The following is a 22,642-nucleotide window of genomic DNA, read 5'->3' as shown; positions in this document are numbered from 1 at the left end:
TTATTTAATTTAAAAAATACTTTCTCGATCTCAAATTAGTGGTGTTTAGCCTCTGTACGCTATCCTTTTCCTTCTAATGACGTAATCATACCGGTCCTCTATGTAACTCCATTCTGGGGAAAATTTTGAATTGAAAGCACTTTACTCCGTTTAGACCGTAAGCTTTTATATAGTTAATCTGGGCCAGCTGCCGTTGCATACCTGCTCTCTCTCGGCTTTTATCTATCTGACGCCGTTCTCGAGATCGAGGAAGGGCAGTCAGACACGTTGACGGACGACAGTGGCTATTTATAGTTCTACAATTTTTTCAAATTGCATCCCAATTAAGAACTTATATTGAACACCTTTTACTAATTTGATTATTGTTTTAAAATTGAAATTATGTGTAATATTTGATCACACATATTTAAAAATATTATTTTTCATTGATAAAAATACTTTTACTTTTTCTAGGAAAGACGAACTTGCTGGCAGAGTTTCCTGAAGTTTCTTCGCCGACTGCCATTTTGGGTCGTTCGTTGCTTGAAACCGCCAAACTAACGCGGTTGATAATAAAAGCCACCAAAAGATTCGAATGAATGAATCTACACTCGAAGACATTTCGAGAAATTAAGAAATTTAAATTTGGGAATTGATGAATTAATGAATTAATTTAATTTTAAATTTATTATAAAACTTTAATTATTCTCTTTTAAAATTTATGATTTGTTCAATCGATATAAATTAATCTTCTAATGAAGTACAAAATTAATTAAACATAATTAATAAAATTAAAGTTTCGTTTACTTTACATGGGTGTTTGTTTTTTTCTCAGAAAAATTTCATTCTATCTGCCGTCAAGAATAATGACAAAATGATATTCATTCTCGATTAGACATTTGTTCGGCGATTTTAAGATTTTCTCAAAATAAGCGGCTAAAAGGTTTTTAAGAAACTTTAATATATAACATTAAAAATTGCGCGTGTATTTACAGACGAATTGGGAAATTATTTTTTAAAATTTTGCATCCACTTAACGCTGTAAGATATTAATTAAAGCATTTTAAATAATATATAACTAGAAAAATGATATTGCAGTTATTGTCTTGTAATTGATTTCTTCATATAAATAGCAACATTCTTACATTTAAAGTACAATTACATCACACGTGGTAGATTGACACAGCGATATTCTTTATTTTACTTTTTTCCGTTCAAAATGTACACTTTGGACTTAAAGTTAGTCTTCAGTTTAAAATGCTATCGAGGAAAAAATGTTTCTATTATTCATAAAAGGAATAAACCATATTTTTTTAAAACAAGAATTTATGTACAATATGGCACGGAATAGATATCAACGAATAGTGTACATAAATCAACATTTAAAGATTTCCAAAAAATAATTCAATCATACGTACGTACCATTTCTAAAACTCTTTTTCGACGATGGAAATTTAGAATATTTCACCCTTAATGCATATGAAAGACGACCAATTATTATTATTTAACTGTAAACCGTCAATTTCATTCATACAATTGATATTTTTTTTTATGCTTCAAAATTTGTAAATGACCCTTTAAAATTTATTTGCAATTATTTCCGTTTTTGTCCAGAAGTTTTGCTTTATTTAAATTCAATTCACTCTTCATATTCAATCCATGAATATTCGATGTTCATGTATATTATTTAAGTACACAACTCCTGGTAGTTGAATAATATACATAATTTTACTTTATGGCCCTGATACGTTCCAGCAATCTGTTTTAACTAATTTCTCCTATAGGCCTACTACTATAAATATGGGGTAACACTCGATATTTATTTATAAGAAAATTATAATAATATATATAGAATATTTCTATTACGGGTAGAAGTTTGAACCACAGCCAAAATTTCTATTGTAAGAAATAAAACACCGCATAATTGTTTAGAAGTTTCCGTTAAATGTCGCCATCTACTGTAGTTCTTCAATGAATAACGACATGTAAATTAATATTTTTAAAATAAAATTTAAAACCTATTTAATTGCTTTCTTTATTATGAATTATTAACATTGTTTATAATAATAATAATGCTGTCAAATATTTAATGCAAAAAGCGAAAAATCCGTTACACAGAATTAAATATTTCTGTAGTGTTTGATAAAAAAGGAGACGAGACACTACAAATATTATAGGTGTTTCTGTTTTATCAGAATTATGTAGTTTTACGTACGTTTGAGCAGGAGCGGATCTACACAGGGGCTAATAGGGTTTAAGCCCTGGGCTCCCAAGTGTCTAGGGTCCACGAAAATTTAATTATCACCATGAATTTTTATAGTTTTTCATCGACAATGAGTACTTATTGTACGGTAAAAAATAGTTATTAGGTTAGGTTAGGTTTGGTAAAAATCGGGCTGCATTGGACTGCAATAAGCCCTAGGCACCGAAAAATTTAGATCCGCTTTGCGTTTGACGTCGTTCGTACATTTTTCTTTGTAACGGGAAAGTGTGAAATGACGTCAAATTGACGTAACATTGTATTGTATATTCGTCGTACGAATGCTAAACAATTCGTCACTTTATTATGGACATTGAAATGAATTGAAATGAGTAAAAAAGTGGTGCATCATTTTTGTCTAAAATGTACAGTACACTTTAGTCGATTGTGATCATTTTCACATGTTCTCTTTATAGAAAGTACAGTAAAGAATGATGTGAAAATGATGTAATGTTCATTATTTTGACAACACGAATGCACCTAGAGCCTACATTATGTACTCCTTTACGTCAATTTGTCGACACTGTACACTTTTCAATTATAAAAAATAGGAAAATGGCATCAAACTGATGAGAAGTGTGCTCTATTCCAAATAAACGAACAACTTCAAAATGACATACATAATATTTGTATTTATATCGAAATTAATTATAGTAAAAGACGATAATTGCATAGCATTGAAGCATGCAATGACTCTCGACCTTATTAAACGTAAAAACACGTAAACAGATAATAAAAATATCTTCTTTACACGCCACGTCCAATCACCAGGAACAAACTATTCTCCACAGCAAAGACGACCTTTCTTTAGAGGCTACGCCTCTGCCAAATTACGAAAACAGTCTAAAATGTCCACAGGTAACAATCCCTTCACAATTAAAAATATAAGATTTCTTTGTAAGGGTTGCCTCTGCTGTGGAGAATAGTTTGTTCCTGGTGATTGGACATGGCAAGAAGATATTTTTATTATCTCTTTACGTGTTTTTTATAAATGCAGAGTCTTGATATGTAAATTACATTTGTATATTTTACATAAATTTGCATATACAGTCAAACCTGTTTTTATGCGGTGGATAGGGACCGCATAAAAAAATTGCATAAAAAAAATCGCACGAAACTTCACGAGTGGCTATAAAAAATAGTTTTCGCAACACAATTAAAAAAATATTTTTTTTATGCGGTGAATAGGGACCGCATAAAACAAAAGTCTCACATAGAAAATAACTCAAAACCGTACGAAATAGAATTTATTGACAACAGATGTCAGCACTTGACTGCATCGTCTCGTCTATCGTCTGTTTTACATATTTTTGTCCAGGTGGTGTTTTGTTGACTTAAAAAATAAATTATTTCATTTTTCGCATATTTATGCAATAATATTACTATAATAAGTTCATTTATGCTATGATAAGTTTATTTAGCTATAATAAGTCAACGTGAGACATGACAAATCGCACGAGACTAGTCGCCAACTATACCGCACAAATAAAAAATCGCATTAAAAAAATCGCACAAATAAAAAATCGCACAAAAAACATTGCATAAAAACAGGTTTGACTGTAATTTATTTGAATTTCGAAGAGAAAAGTTTTTTTATCATTTATAAAATACGCAAAAAAATTACATTAAAAATATATATTAGCATAAACTTTTTAGTTTTTAGTTTTATTTATTTTTTTAACTATTAAAAAGTAGAAAGACTCATTAAATAATTAATATATACAAACAACAGACAAGGATCTTGTCTGAATTTCCAAACACACCAACAAGGTTAACAGGACCAGAAAGGAAGCCTAATAATTTTTAACTATAACTAGGATATGATATTTAAATAATAAAAAATAAGGCTAAAAAGAGTAATTAAATTATTATAAATTTCTTTATTGAAAAAATAAAACATTTAAAACACAGTAGGGCAATACCTAAAATGAAAAGTCGTGTGTGGTGTCGGTTACGATATTTTATTTTAAAATAATTTTTATATTATTAATTATTATAAAAAGACAAATGACAAAATTTTTTGGGTAGAAAGGATTTTTCAAAACAAATTGTTAATGTCAATAACAAATACAGCTTTTATTAAGTCTGACTCCACGAAAGATATAAAACACGAACCTCCATCTATCTCTCTATACCTAACGTTTAATTACCAAAATATAATCAATGCCCCGTACGTACTGTACAAATAACCCTGCCATGTTCTTTATTATAACAGGAAACACACGTGTGTAAAAGTTTATATAACATATATGTTTTTCTGTTATGATGCAGATCTCGTTCTAAACTCTATTGTAAATACTGAAAAAACAAATTTTCGAGGTCACCTGCGCGGCAATTTTGCTTCATAGAACCGAAACAGGTTATCAGAAACTGCTTGGCAAAATCAATTCAATATAAATTTGTTACTGTCTTCACATAGAAATTTACCAGAAAATATATTTCCCATCGTAATTCGTTTTATACGACCTTAATTAATCTGCACAATGTTCAATTTAATAGTAGCTTGTTTTGGAAACAATCAAAGGAATGTATTTGTGGAAGATGGAAGAGCATTAGTAACAGGCGGTGCACAGGGGATAGGAAGAGCTGTTTGTGAAGCATTGTTAAGCAGAGGATGTAAGGTAAGATGTTATTTAGATTTTATTTATTTACTAGCTGACCTGGCCACGCGTTGTTGTGGCTCAAAATGTATCTATTATAAATGTATAACACTTCCTCCGTGGGGGAATTTCAAAAAATCCGTTCTTAGTGTACATTCTCTTGACGTAACCTATTAAAACGCAATTAAAAACGCAAAAAAACCGCATGCAAAATAGTATAAATAGAACCCGAGTTCTTCACAGTAAGCCTTAATCCTGTCCCTCTCCCCGCTGGGGAATATCGAAAAATCCCTTTTTAGTGTATATTCTGTTGATGTAACCTATTAAAACGCAATTAAAAACGCAAAAAACCGCATGTAAAATAGTATAAATAGAAGCCGAGTTCTTCACGGTAAGCCTTAATCCTGTCCATCTCCCCTCAGTAGGGGGAATTTCGACATGTATATTATATAAAAACACGTGCGTATTCGAATGCAACGTTGTGTCAAAATTTCAAAGGAATCGGTAGGAACAAACAAACGTTATATTTTATTTATATAGATAGGTAGAAAATGATCTGCTTTAGTCCATTCTCACAGAAAAGCATAATGCTTCACAGAAAAGCCAACTTAGATTGTCAGAAGTTAGCGCCATCTGTTGGACATAAAAGTCTTAATCCATATATAAATATATTTTTGAAAGAGGGGAAATGGTGATCTTCACATATGCCACAAACCTTCGCGGGAGTGTATTAAACATCTTCCCAAAGTTTCATGGCAATCGGATAAATAGTGTGGTAATGCATGAAGGACAAACAGACACACAGACACACAGACAGACATACATTCGTTTTTATATATAGGGGAGACCGGGGTTAGTTGTTATTTTAAGTTTTCTGAGCACACGCTAGAGGCAGCACTTACTAATTAATTAACGTGGCATTTGACACTTACGTCATTCTAACGCTACGTGAAATTTGGCGGTAGGATGAGCTGTTAGAGTTGTGATATCTTCATTTGTATCATTTTCCAAACTAAAAGTAATTTTTTTGTATTGTGATCCCCATCTACTTTTGAATACAGGATTGCGTGGTAGGTTTCCAATGTTTAACATGCTTATTAACAGTATACGGTAGTGTAATATTTTGTTGTGATTGCATAAATATCTTGAAATGCTCAAGAGTATTTCGCCATTTAGTCAAAATGGCGGAATCGGGGCAAGTTGTTACAAAACAATTGGGGCATGTTGTTACATTGTAACAACTTACCCCATGTATTTGTTTGCTTATATTTTTTATTATATTTTAGAAAATGCCACGAACACATAAAAGGAAAACCACTAGAGGTTCTACAGACGTGAGTATCTACGAAGCTGCAGCAAAGGATGTAGAAGAAAAGAAGTTATCACTTAGAAAAGCAGCTGATATTTATAAAATTAATTTTATGACTCTCCAACGCTACATCAAAAGAGTGAGGAAAAATAACGATAATTCTGCACCATCTGTCAACTTGGTTGGGTACACTAGGCACAGGCAAGGTTTTTCAGATGAACAAGAATCAAAACTCGAGGAATATATTGTTCATTCAAATAGAATTTACTATGGTTTATCTTCCACTGATGTAAGGATGCTTGCGTACGAATATGGTGTTGCCTGTAAAGTTAGCTATCCGAAAAATTGGGACGAAACAAAACGAACTACAGAAGACTGGCTTTCAGGATTCTTAAAAAGGCATCCCAAATTATCCCTTCGAACTCCCGAGGCCACGAGTTTATCTAGGGCAACAAGCTTTAATGCTCACAATGTTGGACAGTTTTATGACGATTAATCTGTTTTGCTGGTATGAAAAAAGTAAATGTAACAACTTGCCCTGGCTCTGTGACAACTTGCCCCACTAAGGGGTACATTGTTACAAAGTCGCACTCTTCAGAAAACTGAATATTTCAGAATGTTAATAACTTCATAGAAAAGTACAAAAATGTGGAATATATAGCTAAGAGAATGCTTAACCTGTCAGCAGACTTACAGATTTCTATGCGAAGTCGAATTTTCATAAAAAAATTTTAAGTAAAAACTGTCACAACTAATTCCCGGTTTCCCCTATAGATAATTCTTAGTCTGTATGTACTAAATTAAAATAGCTGGACTATAATCAGAGGAAAAACAATCAATAGGTTTATCTTGAGCTGACATTGACAATTTTTAAACAAGTTTATTAATTATGGGAGATATAATAAGATATAATGAAAGTTGAAATAATAATGTTAGGTGTGCATGTGCTTACGTATTTTAGAAACATTTCTGAAAAAATATAGCATGGGATAAAGCATTTTTCGAAAATTTCAAGTTAGTATCTATATATATATACGGGGTATAAGCATACAGTCAAACCTCCAACAACGGACATTCTTTATGTTTTCGTTACTGGTCGTTGTACAAAAGTTTTATTGTATATAAAAGAATAATTGATATATAATGCAAATTAATATCCCAACAAATTGAAGTAAAAATTGTTTTAATATTCAGGTTTGTTGCGTAGATGTGAATGGCGAAAAAGGCCAACAAACTGTGGAAGAGTTGCAAAAGACTTATGGAGAATCAAACTGCACGTTTGCGAAATGTGATGTTTCGTCTTCGGAAGAATTTGAGAGTATTTATTGTATTTTATAAATTTTTGTAATTATTAACATATGCATATTATCTTAGAGTTATATTCGTAATGATATTAATTTTTGAAAAATCATCCTGAATATAACGGTAGAAGATACGAAATTTAAAAAAACATTTTCCTCGTACGTTTCAAATGTCTACAGTAAGGTGTCATTGCCGAAATGCAACTGCAACTTATTATTGAATGCAGTAATAGAAATACGCGAGATGATCGTAATTAAAGTACCCTTATTGAACTCTGTGGAGAAATATGTCTAACAATTTAATGGCATGGCGACATTTCAAGACGTGCAGAAGACATTTCCGTAAAAACAGTTAGTACTAAAACTCACCGTTATGGCACTTTTGGCGCTGCAAGTCGTGCAATTGTTGACTGTGGAGAAACGTGGGGTTTATCGAAGACATGTTACCAATTTGTCAACCTTAAAACAATATCACACTCCATTAGGAAGCATTACGGTCAACAAACACACAGCATTCATCACCTCAGGTTTTACTTAAACCTGAGGAGATGAATGTTGTGAAACTCCTTTATGGAAATGTCTTCGGCGTGCTTTAAAAAGTCACCATATCAAATCTGGATGTATTTGAATTGATAAATATTTCTGTATATAGCGCTGAACAAGAGTATTTAAATTAGATCACCCGGTATAATTGAATAGTAGAATGAAAATAATTTTATTGCAGTTACATTATATTTGTCTCACACTACAATAATTCAATTACAGATGCATACTTAAAAGCCAAGCACTCATTTGGAACTTTAAATATTTTGATAAATAATGCTGGAGTCGCGGATGATAGAGCCGTGGACGTTAACTTAGTATGTACGATAGATTTATTTTAAAATCTTATTTTATTACTTTTAATTCTCTGATGAAAACAAATTACAGAAGGGCGTAATAAACGGCTGCAACATAGCATTAAAATACATGGGGAAAAATAATGGAGGAAATGGTGGTTCCGTTGTTAATGTTGGTTCCATTGCAGGTATTTACAGATTTACTTCGTCTCACGTAATGAACGTATGTAAATTAATTCAGATATATTGTCTAGCTCTCCAAATTCTTCCATTTTATGGTGTTTATGCGGCAACCAAAGCCGGAGTAGTTACTCTTACGAGATGTCACGGGGTAAGTAAAATCATTATAATAGGATAATCTGAATATTTACTGTATTTAAAGCAGTTTAGAATAAAATAGCTGTAATTTTCAATCTTCTCAAGGAAAACTTTAATGATAGACGATATACAGGGTATATTAAAAAAATTGGCTTAAGTTTTATTAAGAACAGAAAATCTTACACCACACTGTACTTCATTCCACCTGCACCTGTACAGTTACAGTCAACGTCTTACCAGTTCTGGAAGCTATCTTTTTATTTTTTAATACATAATTAATAAAATTATATATTTTTTATTTTAATGTCAACAGTTAAATTACGAAAACAGTGGAATTAAATTCACCTGTTTATGCCCTAATACTGTAAATACCGAACTGTATCGAAATATTGATACAACATTGGATATAAAAATTGAAGAAATGAAAAAAAATAATCCACCATTGGAGTAAGTATTAATTGACATATTTTATTATTTTTTAAAATAATTTTTAGTTAAAATTATTAATCTAGTAATAGTCTCTTTAATCCGAAAAGCTCTCTGCCTCACAACTTAACTGTGAGGCAGTCTATCGTCAATTTTTCGGATTAAAGAGACTATTACTAGATCAACATAGAATACAGCTACCATAGAAAATTTAATAAAATTATTAATAAAACGTTTAAAAAAAGAACCAACCCTTTTAACCTCCTAAAATGAATCTATTAGTGATTACAAAAACTTAGCATAATAATGGATGTTGCGACAATAGTAACATCAAAGTATACATTAGTTTGAAGTAAATTGGATTGTACAGATTATATAAGAGAGCCTTAGGATTAAGGCTCTTAGATCATTCGAATTACCAATGATGATATATATTACTTTTCAGACCAAGTGAAGTGGCAGAGGCAATTATTCAGCTCATGGAAGAAGGAAAACCAGGAGCAGTTATGACTGTTGTTAAAGGAGAGAAAAATAAATATGTAAAATTTTCGACAAAAATATACCTAAAATTGAATTAATTTTGAATAAATTGAAGACATAATTGATAAACTTTTGCTTTCAAGTAGCAAATCGTACATAAAAATAATCACGATTCCTTTTTATTTTGTTAATTTTAAAAGAATGAAATTATTAAAATATGATATGTACTAAAATGTCATTATAAGTGCTTTTAATTGAGTTTTAACTTAAGTTTATTGTGACAATGTTAAAATTAAAATGAAATTCGCTTGCATGCGAAATATTCTACAGTTTATTTTACATATTTCTCGTTAAACACAATAACTTTTATCATCAACAAACATAAATAACTCACTTTTTAAAAATAAGCCAGAACGATTTAATTTACAATACAGAATAAAACTTCTTTTGTAGACAATACATACAATATATGTCTTTGCAATCAGTCCTTTCAAACGCAGTTGAGGGATAAGACAATTCCACGGACTCCGCTATGGAATTGACTCATCTCTCAACTGCGTTTGAAAGGACTGATTGCAAAGATACAAAAGAAGTTTTATTCTTTATTGTAAAATAAATAACTCACTTTTTATTTATGATAAAAAAATATATATAATAGTCCTTATTCAGGAATACGGAAAATTTCATAAGAAATTGTAGTAGTTACCGCGATTTCGCCGGATCGTGGCATAACTTGTACACATAATTGCCTTACACGAAATTCAGGTAAAGCATTTTTAATTATACTGATGGTGGGCTCGTTCAGGCCTTCGAGTGATAAGAGGAGCTTGACATATTCGGAATACACGCCCACGAAAATTCCTAAAATTGTTTGTTATATCACTGAGATATGCATTAATGGTAAGCACTATCTTCATCTTTTAGTAGAAAAATCTGAACATGTTGGTCGCATACGGGTGGCAAGCAGCTAAGTAAGCGAGCCAATGATATAGTCCCTTTCATACAAAACGTGCTAGTTTCTCAGTTGCTCTTTATTTATTTGTTTTTTACAGATGTGGAAGACTTAAGTTTGAAAGGATTTAAGTAAAAATCTCATGAAAATTTTGGTATATAATCATTTCATCGAAATAAAAAATGGTTTTAAGACATTAAACATTGCTTTTTCAGATAAAAAAAAATATTTATCAGAAAAACCACATAATATTATCGTAATAAATATTCATTTATTAATCATTTGTGAAGATGTCTGCTGTGTGAGATTTGTAATAAAATAACAATAAATGTTTTAATAAGTAATGATTACTTGCTCAGAAGACTACAGAAAATTATTTTCTTCTTGTAGTTGATGTTTTCCTTTATCAGGAACATCAGTCATACAAGATTGCTTGAATATATTCAATAAGAAAAATTCAACTGAAATTTAATGCATATTTTATAATTATTACCGCTTTTTTAAATTTATATTTTCATACAAATAATGCTATTTGCTGCATATATTGAGAAGGAACTAAGTAACCAATGTGGTGGCTCTATAAACAACACAATTATCATAAAGCAAAAGCAAATGTTTCCATTAGATGTCATTACCTACTTTTATTATTCAAGGGATAAAATTGGCCAAGCGGTTCCGTTCTCTTGAATACTGGGAGTTGTGGGTTCTCGCATCACCCGGACGGACTGGCCACGTGGAGTTTTCCTGGTTTTCTCCACGTCTGTAACGCCTAAATGGGGGGAATTTACTCTTAAAAGACCTCCTGGAAGGCATTATTCCCCGCGTAATGACCGTCATAAAAGCATACAACTACTATTACATGACAATTACGTCACACTTTACTACGGGGCGATATAGTCTAGAAGGTCACGCTCAACTAGCCGATACAAGACAATTCATAAAATAAATTTTATTAAATATATAAGATTATTAAGTTACAAAATAAAAACCTGTTATATTGCCTTTTTGTTTTCTTTCTTAGGAATTATTAACTTGAAATTATTAATATTAATTATAACAATAATTCTTTTGAATGTAATTTAGCGAAGAAGGATTTAATACAAAATCAGAAAAATAAATTACACCGATTTTAATGAATATTTCTGAAGTTATTGATAAACACGAGACATGACACCACAGGTATTAAAGGTGAATGCATTTTGTCAGAATACAGTAAAAGTTGTACGTTAACCTGACATCATTCCTACAGGTTTTTGTGATTGGGAAATCTAAGATGACAAATTGAAGTGAATTGTATTTTATTCTAACCTTACGAAAGCTAAACAAACTGGTAACACAATCATCGACATTTTGATTGAGAAAGAGTCGAATTATTGAACTAAAATGAGCAGATAAAACGGCGCATTCGTTTTGTCTAAATAATGTACATTTTTACGTCATCAATAAAAATTAATTATAATGAACAAAGGATATTTGTATAGCAATAGTCCAATGCAATGATTTTGAAATATTCTACTTCTACCTTTTTACTTTTGTCATTGCTATAATTTATAATTTGGATATTTACCAAATTGAAGTTAGCACGCAAACACGTGATTTTTATAAATTGAATGTGAATGTCTACTTTACATAAATTTGCATATAATCTGTACGAATTGCGAAGATAAAACTTTCTTCTCATTTCGTAAAATATGCGAAATTTTCTCAAAAAAATACATTTGTATACGAGTATGAACTTTCTTACGTTCAGTTTTGTTTATTTCTTTAATCATTATGAAGTAGTTAACTTATTAATACATAAAACACATCTATAGAAAGTTATATAAACTTCACTCCTGTTATAATTAAGGTCTGGTTCTGTAAGTTAGATAAAAGTAAATACTTAAAAAACAGCGAATTTTCGAGGTCACCTGCGTGAAAAAACTTGCCTGTTAGAACCGAAACTGGTTATTAGTAAGCGCTTACTCTTATTCTTGTTCTTGTTCTGTATTAATGTGGATTCTGTTTAAAGAGAACTTTAACAGAGAATAATATTTTCATCGTAATTCGTATTGTCTAAAAGAGAAAAACCTTAATTAATCTATACAATGTTTAATATAATAGCAGCTTGTTGCGAAAAAAGTGAAAAATATGTAGATGTGGAAAATGGAAGAGCATTAGTAACAGGCGGTGCACAGGGGATAGGAAGAGCTATTTGCGAAGCACTGTTAAGCAGAGGATGTAAGGTAAAATTTTTTTTTTCGTTCATAATTCTTAGTCGTTGTGTACTTGCTGATATTTAATATGAAATTAAAATTATTTAGCAAACTCATACATTAAGTTGTTTGCTGATCGAATATAAACACACAAAAAATTAATAGGTTTACCTTGAACAGTGGCAATTTCTCTCCATCTTTTAAACAATGTTATTAATTACATAATTATAATACCTTGGGATATAATATACATAAATACATACATACATACAGTGGAACCTCCAACAAAAGCCACCTCTAAATAATGGCGTTTTCTTTGTTAATTTGTGTATTTTATTTTATTTTTTTAATGTATTTAAATGCTTAGGTTTGTTGCGCGGATGTGAATCTAGAAGAAGGTCAACGAACAGTGGAAGAGTTGCAGAAAACTTATGGAGAATCAAATTGCATATTTGTCGAATGTGATGTTTCCTCGTCAGAAAATTTTGAAGGTATTGTTATGTATTTTTTTTATAATAAATGTTTACTAAATAAAATATGAGAATAATAAGTTTAAAAGAATATTATTAAATTAAGCAATCTAATAAGACGGGGAAACATGATTTTTAGTGTTATAAGAAGATAATTACTCGTAACAAGTTTACAATGCGGTTACTTTTATACTACAAGTAACATATTTGTCGAAATTTAAATTATTCAAAATTTATTAACGAATCAAATTTGAATAGTAAATTTAGATCTATCAAGTTTTGTACTTAGCAAATATTTTTTGACGAAAAGGATCCTCGACAGAGGAGTGTTAAGATTTACTTCTGTTTAGCCGCTACGTTTATTACGAAAAATACAGAGAGACGTAGTACGAATATTTGGGTTTACAAGTGATTATATTGCATGTGTATCTAATTGTACCTGTTTTAACAGACATTATAAACAAAACAATAGCTTTCACTAAGTCACGGTATCTCGCTTCTGGTAATTGAAACGAAATGGATGATTCCGTTGCAAAAGAATATCAGATAACACAAGTTACACAAGGTTCTTAGTTATGTCCGAAATGCAAGTTGTCTGCCCAAGCGATGCTATGTAATTGTATTTTTCTTATTTAAAAGGCATAAACGAAGAGGTACTAATTGTGGCTCGAATTTATTCCGCCAGTTTCGAGGTCAGTGTTATTACAATTAATTAAGATGTGTACGGTTTTTGTTTAAACTTGACATTAATCGAAGTTTATCAATTTTACAAATATGAAATTTAAAATAGGATTTACTCCAAATTACCATTTTCATTTGAAACGAACCTTATCGTCAGTTCGATAGTGTCTCTTTGTGCAAATCGCGTCGCTAAGGGAATACACGCTCAGTGAGTGCCGGATTTTTTAAACATTAACAATATTAACAATAGCGTGACATTTAACTTTGTCGTTAACAATTTCTTTTCCAATTTTTTACTGGCCAATGCTTTCACCTTGCCTTATATCCTCAAGAGTTTTTCACTGGTGCCAGTCAGAAATGTCCTTCACCATCGGCTGAACCAGTGTTTGACTGAATTTATAATGTGCATGATAACGATCATAGGTCAACATTACATAAAGAGTAAACAAAATCTAAAATTTAACTACATGCGTGCACCATCTCCAGAGGCAGGGCTCACAATACTAGTTCTCAAAGAGATCTGGTATAAAAGATACTCTACATAGAACCGCTGATGTCGACGATGGTTACAATAAGATGGAAGAAATCTAGAATAAGATTCATGTGACGATTTTTATAATTAATAAATATAAGTTAATATAAAAATCTTTTGATAATCTGAAACCGTGTCGTTGTTCTTATTTGTTGCTTAAACACTATGTAGTCAACTGAAATAAAAGATGAAGAAATGCCATGTGATCGATTAATCACACTACATACGAGGCGTGTTTTTAAAGTAAGTACCGTTTTGAAATATAAAAAAAAACAAGCAAACATTTTTAACAAAATTTTTATTTATGTGAAAGCCCATATTTTACACTACTTTTCTACATAATTCCCATTAATATTGAGACACTTATCATATCGTGGGACCAGCTTTTGTATTCCATCCTCAAAGAATGTTGCCGCCTGATGAGACAACCACTGCAGAACGGTCGTTTTGACTTTGTCATGATTGTTATGGCGCTGCCCTGCCAGATGCTTCTTCAAATGCAGAAACAAATTATAGTCACTCGGTGCTAGGTCGAGACTGTATAGAGGGTGGTCTAATTGTTCCCAGCCAAATGATGTGATTAGGTCTTGAGTTTGATTTGCCGTATGTGGACGAGCATTATCGTGGAGCAAAATGACACCCTTGCTCAGTAAGCCCCGCCTTTTGTTTTGTACTGCACGGCGCAGTTTTTTTAAAGTCTCACACGTCTGTTCTCTTTCACTCTACAGTCCACTTTTTCAATCAAATCATCGATAATGACTGAAGGTCGCCCACTTCATTCCTCCTCGTGAATGTTTGTGCGGCCATTACTAAAGGCCCTAACCCATTTTCGTGCCATTCCATCACTCATAACGCTTTCACCATAAACTTCACTGATTTGGCGATGAATTTCAGCCGCTTTCGAGCCTTTAGCACTGAGAAAACGAATAACGGCACGCACTTCGCAGTCGGCGGGATTCTCAATGAGCGGCGGCATTTCAGTAACACACAAACAACAGTAAACACAGTCGACTGGCTCCGTAATGGCGTTTGTGGCTTCCCAACAGATGTAGGTACACAGCGCGCATGCACTAAGTGCCGACTGCAGCGCTCCAGCGGCGTTATATTAAAACGGTACTTACTTTAAAAACACGCCTCGTAGTATTTAAGCAACGTATAAAAATCTTGTGAAATTTATCTACTTTCCTCACTTTGAGTAATAACTTTTAAATGAAATTCAAATAATATGAGTGTAGTATAGTTCCATACTTATGTAACTGCACTAAACGTATAACCTAAATAAGACCATGAAGATTATTCTCATAGATTTAAAAATTAAACTTTTATGAATAATTTATCATCAATTCTTAATTAATTAATTTAATTGTAGAAGCCTACTTGAAGGCCAAAGAATCTTTAGGTAATTTAAATATTTTAATAAATAATGCGGGGGTTTCTGAAGGAGACAAAATTGTAGAAACTAATTTGGTAAGTATAAACAATTCCCACTTTCTTTTTAAATTTGATTGTATTAATTACAATTTGAATTTTTTATTTAAAAAAAATTGCAGAATGGTGTAATATACGGTTGCAACATTGCGTTAAAGTATATGGGGAAGAATAATGGAGGAGATGGCGGTGCTGTTGTTAATGTCGCTTCTGTAGGAGGTATTCATTTCTTACGAATTTTATTTTGCAGTGTAAAGAGATACGTAAATAATTAAAAAAATATAATTTTTAATTTATATATTAGGTCTACAGGCCATGCCACATAATCCTATCTATGTAGCGACAAATGCTGGTATAATTGCTCTTACAAGATGTTACGGAGTAAGTAAATTATCGTAATATGATTTCTACTTCTATCTACCTATACATTATAAAAAATTGTTAAGTTATAATTAATTAGTCTGCATATAAAATCGAAGCGTTTTTTCCAGAATAAATATTCTAAATTAAATTTATTTATTTATAATGGTTAAATTTAGCACGAGATTAGTGCTTAACCGTCTATCTCTAGTCCGAATTATTTAGTATCTTAATAATTAATTATCCACATTATAGCCCGATTCGGCTGTATCGTTTGATTATGTACTGTCTATTAATTGTGTATTAATCTTGAACCACTTTTGATCCCTCCCTCCTTGTTACGTCCAATGGTGTATTTTCGTCAAACTCCCTTCCCTTTAATTACGTATACAATAATTCACTGACCTCTGACATTGGTGAAATGATTTCCTCTGTAAATATTTTCTAACTGATTAGTTTATTCACATGACCAGTAAGGAATTGTAAAAATATAGTCCAAGTAGACAATAACTTAGCCCCTTCTCCATTGTGTACTGTACAATGTACTTTTGTGAGACCTTACTCTATCTGTACTCACTCCCTCTGAAAAACTGTAATTTATGGACGGTCCTTACGTTATAATTGTTTATATCTTTTTGTCTTGTTAAATATTTCAAAAATGTTTCTATTATTTAATCTTAAGCGAATTTAATTTATAAATATGACAACAATTGGAAACTGAAGTTACTAAAATAGTATTCTTCTTTCTGCTATCAATTTGCATAAAAGGCACACATCGCGATCACAAGCAAATCTTGTAATTAGGTATTAGCGGTGGTAGCTTTTTGTGTGTAAACTGTCATTTGTAACTGTATTTTATCACTTTGCTTTTCTGATTAGGCTGTTTTAACTTAATGACCGAAATGAAAAAGTTCCAAAATTAAGTAAATTATCGGAAACACGAATTACAGTCTGCTACAATGTATTAGAAATATTTGTGTAACATGATTCCATCATTAAATCCACGAAGCTGGACTATGGACTGTTACTATCCACTGTAATTGTTCATCAGTGACCGAGTAATAAAAAAATAAAATCACTAAATTTAATTTATTTTGATCAAAACGTCTGAAATTTCTTAAGTGCCAGACTGGTATTGCTGTTTTGTTGATAGAAAAGTTTAACTAACACACAATCATGCGAAATGAGTACTATGACTGTACACCTGTTAAAGAATTGTGAAGAACCTTTTGCGAGTTGGTTTACATCGGAAATTCGTTAGAAAACGTACGTAATATGCATATTAAGAAAACACCGGCGCCAAATTTCGACCTAGCGGCTGCAGTTTGAAATAAATTTATTCTGAAAATAGAAAATCGCATTCTCAGACAGCACGTATACCAAATCCGGTTAAGATTTGTCCAATAGTTCTTTCTGTGGAGAGCTCGCAACACCTACCCTTTAATTATGATCACTATGTTTTCGTTATTATTTCATTTGAATTACCTAAATATTTTAATTTCATTATCTCCACTACTTTCTATTACAACTTGTTTTATTTTTTATGATAACGAAGTAAATAATTTTGTTTATAGCAAGATTTTCATTACGAAAAAAGTCGAATTAAATTCAACGTGGTATGTCCTGCTGCTGTAAATACCAAACTGTATCAAAGTGCTACTAAATCAATGAATATTGATCAAGATATAAAAGAATTCATTGATAAATATCTACCAATGGAGTAAGTATTACTCGTGATAAAATAATATTTTAAAAATATTTAATAAATTCAATGTTTTAACTAAATATTTATAATGACCATATATGATACTGTATCGAAGTGTGACGTCGGTGCAAAATGTCTTCATAAATAATGAAATAAACAATCAAATTATTTCAGTAAAAAAATTAAACATACTTCAACAAGTGTATATACATTTTAGGTGTTGTTTTACGCGGGGGTTGAGTGTTAGTAAGTACCGTCAACAGGGGTTGCTTGCCCAGCAGCGGCCGAATGGATAAAACAACTGAACACTGGTAGTTAGTCGTGTGTTCGCGCCTCTCCAACGAGTTGGTCACGTAAAGATTTTCGGATTTTATTCATGTAATTAACACCAAAATAAAGCCGGTTTCCCATAGATAATCTCCAGGAGGTATCACCTTGTCGGATCGCCCACTTGTCACGTTACCGTAAACAAGTAAACCAAAACGAATTTACTTTGACTTTTTATTGTGCCATCAACGAGAAAAATTGTTTATTTTTGTAACTTCAATATTTCCATTTAAAAATAATTTGTTCCTGCATATAGAGGAAAACACTAGGATTAACAATACATAATTATTTAGCATTTTTATTTTTAGTAATTGGCAGTACTGGAGGTTGAAAATCTGACGTGTCAAACTGTTTATTTCTTTTATCGGCAAATTTATATTCCTGAAAAAGTCTATAAAAAAGTACTGTTAAGGTAAGTATTAATTTGTTACACTTATACTTCTATTAAAATAATGTGATAATTTCATTTTATTATTAGGCCTACATATATATTCAAAGCTATTTTAGAAAGAATGTAAACACAAACACTTTTTGTTGTTTTGGGTAACATTGGTTTATGGTTAATGTTACTCCTAACGTAGGTTTGAACCATAAATTATCATATATTCATTACTATGCTTTAATAACCATTACAGATTTTAGCAACCTGTAATAAACTCTATTGTTTCAGGTGTCTGAAACTTCTGAAATGTTGCGACTGTACTAAAGAGACACCCGAAAAATGTTTATATGACATCAAAAATGGTCTGAGAAATCGAAGAAATGTATCTGATTTGAATAATATGCCTAGAAACCCAATAAAAACAAAATAAAAAATAGACACTTAGTAACACCTGGTAACAGAAAACAGCGTTTATGGAAGTAAAAGAGAAATCTTTTGTCGCTCACATAAACAAGTTAGCTAATTTTAGACTGAATAAAACAAATTTCCATAAAAGTGTAAGATATGGGGTAAAAGTAAATCTCGGTTGACGGTACCGCGTAAATTTGATCTCCATTCAAAGTAGTCGCTGATAACACTTTTATTAAATCATTTATAATTAACAAAAGAAAGTGTTAGGATACATATTGCTTGAAAAATGTTAACACTTGTATGGAGAAGATTCTCAGTCACTGCAGCAGGGTCATACTTTTGAGAACCCCACAATCCGGTCATGACTTCTTGTACATAATTGAGAATTACGTAGAGGACAACCTGCCACTACAAATCCGGCATAACAAGTTGAAGTTCTATATTAGTGTTAACGTTTTTTGAAGCACCCAGTAAATAAAAGTAATGGACACGTTGTCTCGTAAAGGACTTTAATATAGCTGTATAAGCAAACCAATGGCACAGTCGTTTCAATGAAACGAATTATGTCATTAGCTTATTTGCTGTCGTTACAGCCGTTTTACCAGGCAACGAATACAATGGCTGCATTTGACGGACTCAACAGTTTCAGGAACAGTTGAATGTTTTCTGTTGAACGCACTATAGAAACGCTATTTTAAATACGTTACGTGTATTGACGTCGCGTTTAGTGTAAAAACTTCGGAAGACACAGTTATAGCTATCTATAGGTAACTACAACTGATCAAAGATGGCTGTGCCCATATGAGTGAATATTATTTATGAATATAAAAAGCGTGAACTTAATTATTAATTCTCCCATAAAGAGTATTTATCAACTAAAATATAGACATAATTTTAAGAATGAATTCAATTTACTTGTTTAATGTATCTAAGTTTTTGGAAACGAACAAACGTTATTTAAGCTTCATAATCCACTCGCATCAACTCATTATTCATCATTCAGCAGATTCATTCCATAACAAGTACCATAATTTGCTCTGTTACAGCTGTTGAGTCTGCCGACCGTAACCAGTACCAAATATAATGCAATAATATAATTTAATTGATAAAAACAATATATGAGGTTTGCTCCCCAAGTCTAAAATTTCAAATGTTTTTAAATTACTGGTAATTGGGCTGCAATTTGAAAAAATAAAATTGTAGACCTATAAATTACCAGCGTTGTACGTCCGTTTGTCCGTCTTTCCCAAATCTCGAAAACGGAGTTAGTTAGATAAAAGACGAGACGAGACTAAATATGGAAAGCTTAGGGCAGGAGGCCCAAATTAACAATATACGAACTTCCGACACAAAACCGTAAGTCATGTTATTTAAGTTCAAATGTTTTCCTCTGAAAGGTTAGAAATGCCGGTCATGTATCTAACCGGCATGTCTATCATTAAAAAAATGGTTTGGGGGCAAGCCACTACTAATTTTAGGCGGAAAGGATATATTTTAAATTAAAAATATGATTAAACAGTGCAGTTCGGCATTGTGATGATGTCATTATAAATGATTCCTGGTATTTACAGCTTTATTTTCATTCTCGACTCTGTAGGCACGAAGAGGGCCGTTTTCCTTGCTCATCGTGATTCGGCCATGTCTATAATGTGCCCAGAATGGAGATTGTCAGATGATGAAGAATGGTCCCGATAAATTTTCGGGATTGCTCACTGGATTCGATCCCGATTTCTCGGATTGATAGGCTGATGATCCGTTTCCGGCCGTCTGGCCATCTTATATTTATAGTTAATAATGATTTAATGCATTTAATTTTCAGATCCAGTAAAGTGGCTGATGCAATTATTCAGCTTATTAATGAAGAAAGAAACGGTGCAGTTATGACTGTCATTAATGGAAAGAAAAATACGTACATAAAATTTTTAGACAGAAAATTCATTAAGTGATGATAACACAATGTAAGATTCTTTTGTATTATTGTATTAATTATTTTTGAATAATGTTAAAAATATAAAACTGAAGGTCAGTACAGTGTAATAAATGTCCAAAAATGCTACAAAAGAATAGGTATATGGATTTGAAGTGTTTAACTTGAATTAAAATATAATAAATTAAAGCACAAAACTTCTGGAGTATGAGGTAATTTACAGTTTATGACCAATCCTGCTAAAACTAAATGCGTTAACAGAGAATTTTTGAAGTTATTTAGATTTATTATTCTTATAAAATTTCATATTTTAATTCTGATAAAACAAATTAAATTCTTCATTCTGTTTACCTAACTAGAAATTATTATAAGCATACTAATTTAATTTCATTGAAATCTGTTCGAAACAAATACTAGGAAATGTCTCTCCTTATGAGAGCTATTCTTAGACCTACAGTATAAGAAAGTTCATAATCAGATATGTTTATACACTTCCTTATGTCAGTTTATTTAAAGTATTTTAATTTTTTTAATAATAGCAGTAACGCGCTACTTTATTAGTATGAGAAATGGTATCACAATAGACTCTAAATAGTTTTAACGATCTTGTAGGTATTAAGACAGGAATTTACATCAGGGGCTTGGCCGTGCTTAATAAACAAACGCTGCTGAGAGACAGAACCTTATATATTGAAGATAGATCACTCGTGAAAATCTTTGAGGAATCTGACTGGAAAAGCAGGCACTATTCCAATACATACGTATTAAATAATAATGCATATGGCATTTTTACTACTACAGCATCCGATAGGCTTATTTAATCTGTAGTGTAGTTTGACATTTTCACTGAAAAAAAATAAATAAATGCATTACAAATGTAAAATAATAAAACTTGAGCATCAAACACATTAACGTTTTGTATTTTTTTCTTTTTTATCAGTGAAAAATTGCACTATAATAATAAAATTTGTTTTTCTTACAGTTCGATCAGGCGTGACAGTTTTTTACACGTGCCCACCAGTGGCCGAGTGGACTCCGTTGCCGCTCATAGCGGCGGTAACCAGACCCTAAACACTGGGAAGTTAGTGGGTTTGCGCCCTGGTCGTACAGGCTGGCAGCTAGGAGTTTTCCGGGTTTTCTTTTTGCAGATAACGCCTAAATCGGGGACAGCTCACCATAAAAGTCCTCCCGGAAGGCATTCTATCTCCCCTCGCGTACGTTAAGGCCGGCTCGTCGGTCGCCTAGCGATCAAACCAAGCTCGTCGGAGTATAGTGCCTAATTGTGCCATAAACTCCATATAAACACCCTGTCCAAGGAAGGAAAAGAAAAAAAGAGCTTGCAAAAAGAGGCCCTCTTTTTGCCCACAGGGCGGAAAGAGTTTAAAAAAGTCTTTTGACTGATACGCATCCGTATTTTACCGACATTCCTCGAGAAAAAGTACAAATCAAACGTCGTTGCATTCGAATAGAACAAAAAAATTTTAAAACATTCCAGAATAAAATTTCATATTTCACATGTTGATGGCGGCGCCTTTGAAGTTACGAATAAATTAAAACATATATAAAAATAATATAGGAACGAATAACAATAGCCCAAGAAGAGAGTTACTACCTAACGGGCGTGTTACGAGTTCATATAGAGTCACTTGGCGTGTTTTTCAAAAAGGCTCTTTATGACACGGGTTAAGGCATCGCGGGACTAATGTTGGAGTCTGAGGAAAGAGTTTAAAAAAGTCTTAACACTTCCATTGTTGATGGAA

General features: G+C 31.8%; 2 protein-coding genes across 4 annotated transcripts; both read left to right on the top strand.

The window, feature by feature from the left end:
* Window positions 1–4,591: 4,591 nt before the first annotated feature.
* On the top strand, window positions 4,592–9,825 carry LOC136977086 (15-hydroxyprostaglandin dehydrogenase [NAD(+)]-like). 2 transcript variants are annotated; one of them, XM_067272527.1, is made up of 7 exons: window positions 4,592–4,860; window positions 7,343–7,466; window positions 8,215–8,309; window positions 8,380–8,476; window positions 8,543–8,619; window positions 8,920–9,053; window positions 9,478–9,825. In XM_067272527.1, the coding sequence occupies exons 1-7, from the start codon at window positions 4,723–4,725 to the stop codon at window positions 9,608–9,610; spliced, it is 798 nt and encodes a 265-aa protein (XP_067128628.1). In that variant the 5' UTR covers window positions 4,592–4,722; the 3' UTR covers window positions 9,611–9,825. The 2 variants fall into 2 exon arrangements, with proteins under 2 accessions (XP_067128628.1, XP_067128627.1); XM_067272526.1 differs by having other exon boundaries at window positions 8,380–8,619.
* A 2,517-nt stretch (window positions 9,826–12,342) lies between these two features.
* On the top strand, window positions 12,343–21,744 carry LOC136977087 (15-hydroxyprostaglandin dehydrogenase [NAD(+)]-like). 2 transcript variants are annotated; one of them, XM_067272529.1, is made up of 8 exons: window positions 12,343–12,689; window positions 13,027–13,150; window positions 15,712–15,809; window positions 15,893–15,989; window positions 16,075–16,151; window positions 17,705–17,850; window positions 20,775–20,913; window positions 21,495–21,744. In XM_067272529.1, exons 1-7 carry the CDS (start codon window positions 12,552–12,554, stop codon window positions 20,899–20,901), a joined length of 807 nt encoding a protein of 268 aa, XP_067128630.1. In that variant the 5' UTR covers window positions 12,343–12,551; the 3' UTR covers window positions 20,902–20,913; window positions 21,495–21,744. The 2 variants fall into 2 exon arrangements, with proteins under 2 accessions (XP_067128630.1, XP_067128629.1); XM_067272528.1 differs by lacking the exons at window positions 20,775–20,913; window positions 21,495–21,744 and adding an exon at window positions 18,833–18,982.
* Window positions 21,745–22,642: the final 898 nt, after the last annotated feature.

This window comes from Centruroides vittatus, unplaced genomic scaffold (assembly GCF_030686945.1).
Source record: "Centruroides vittatus isolate TY-2023 unplaced genomic scaffold, ASM3068694v2 contig_439, whole genome shotgun sequence".
NCBI classification, from domain to species: Eukaryota; Metazoa; Arthropoda; class Arachnida; order Scorpiones; family Buthidae; genus Centruroides; species Centruroides vittatus.
This window is presented reverse-complemented; position numbering and strand designations above follow the sequence as displayed.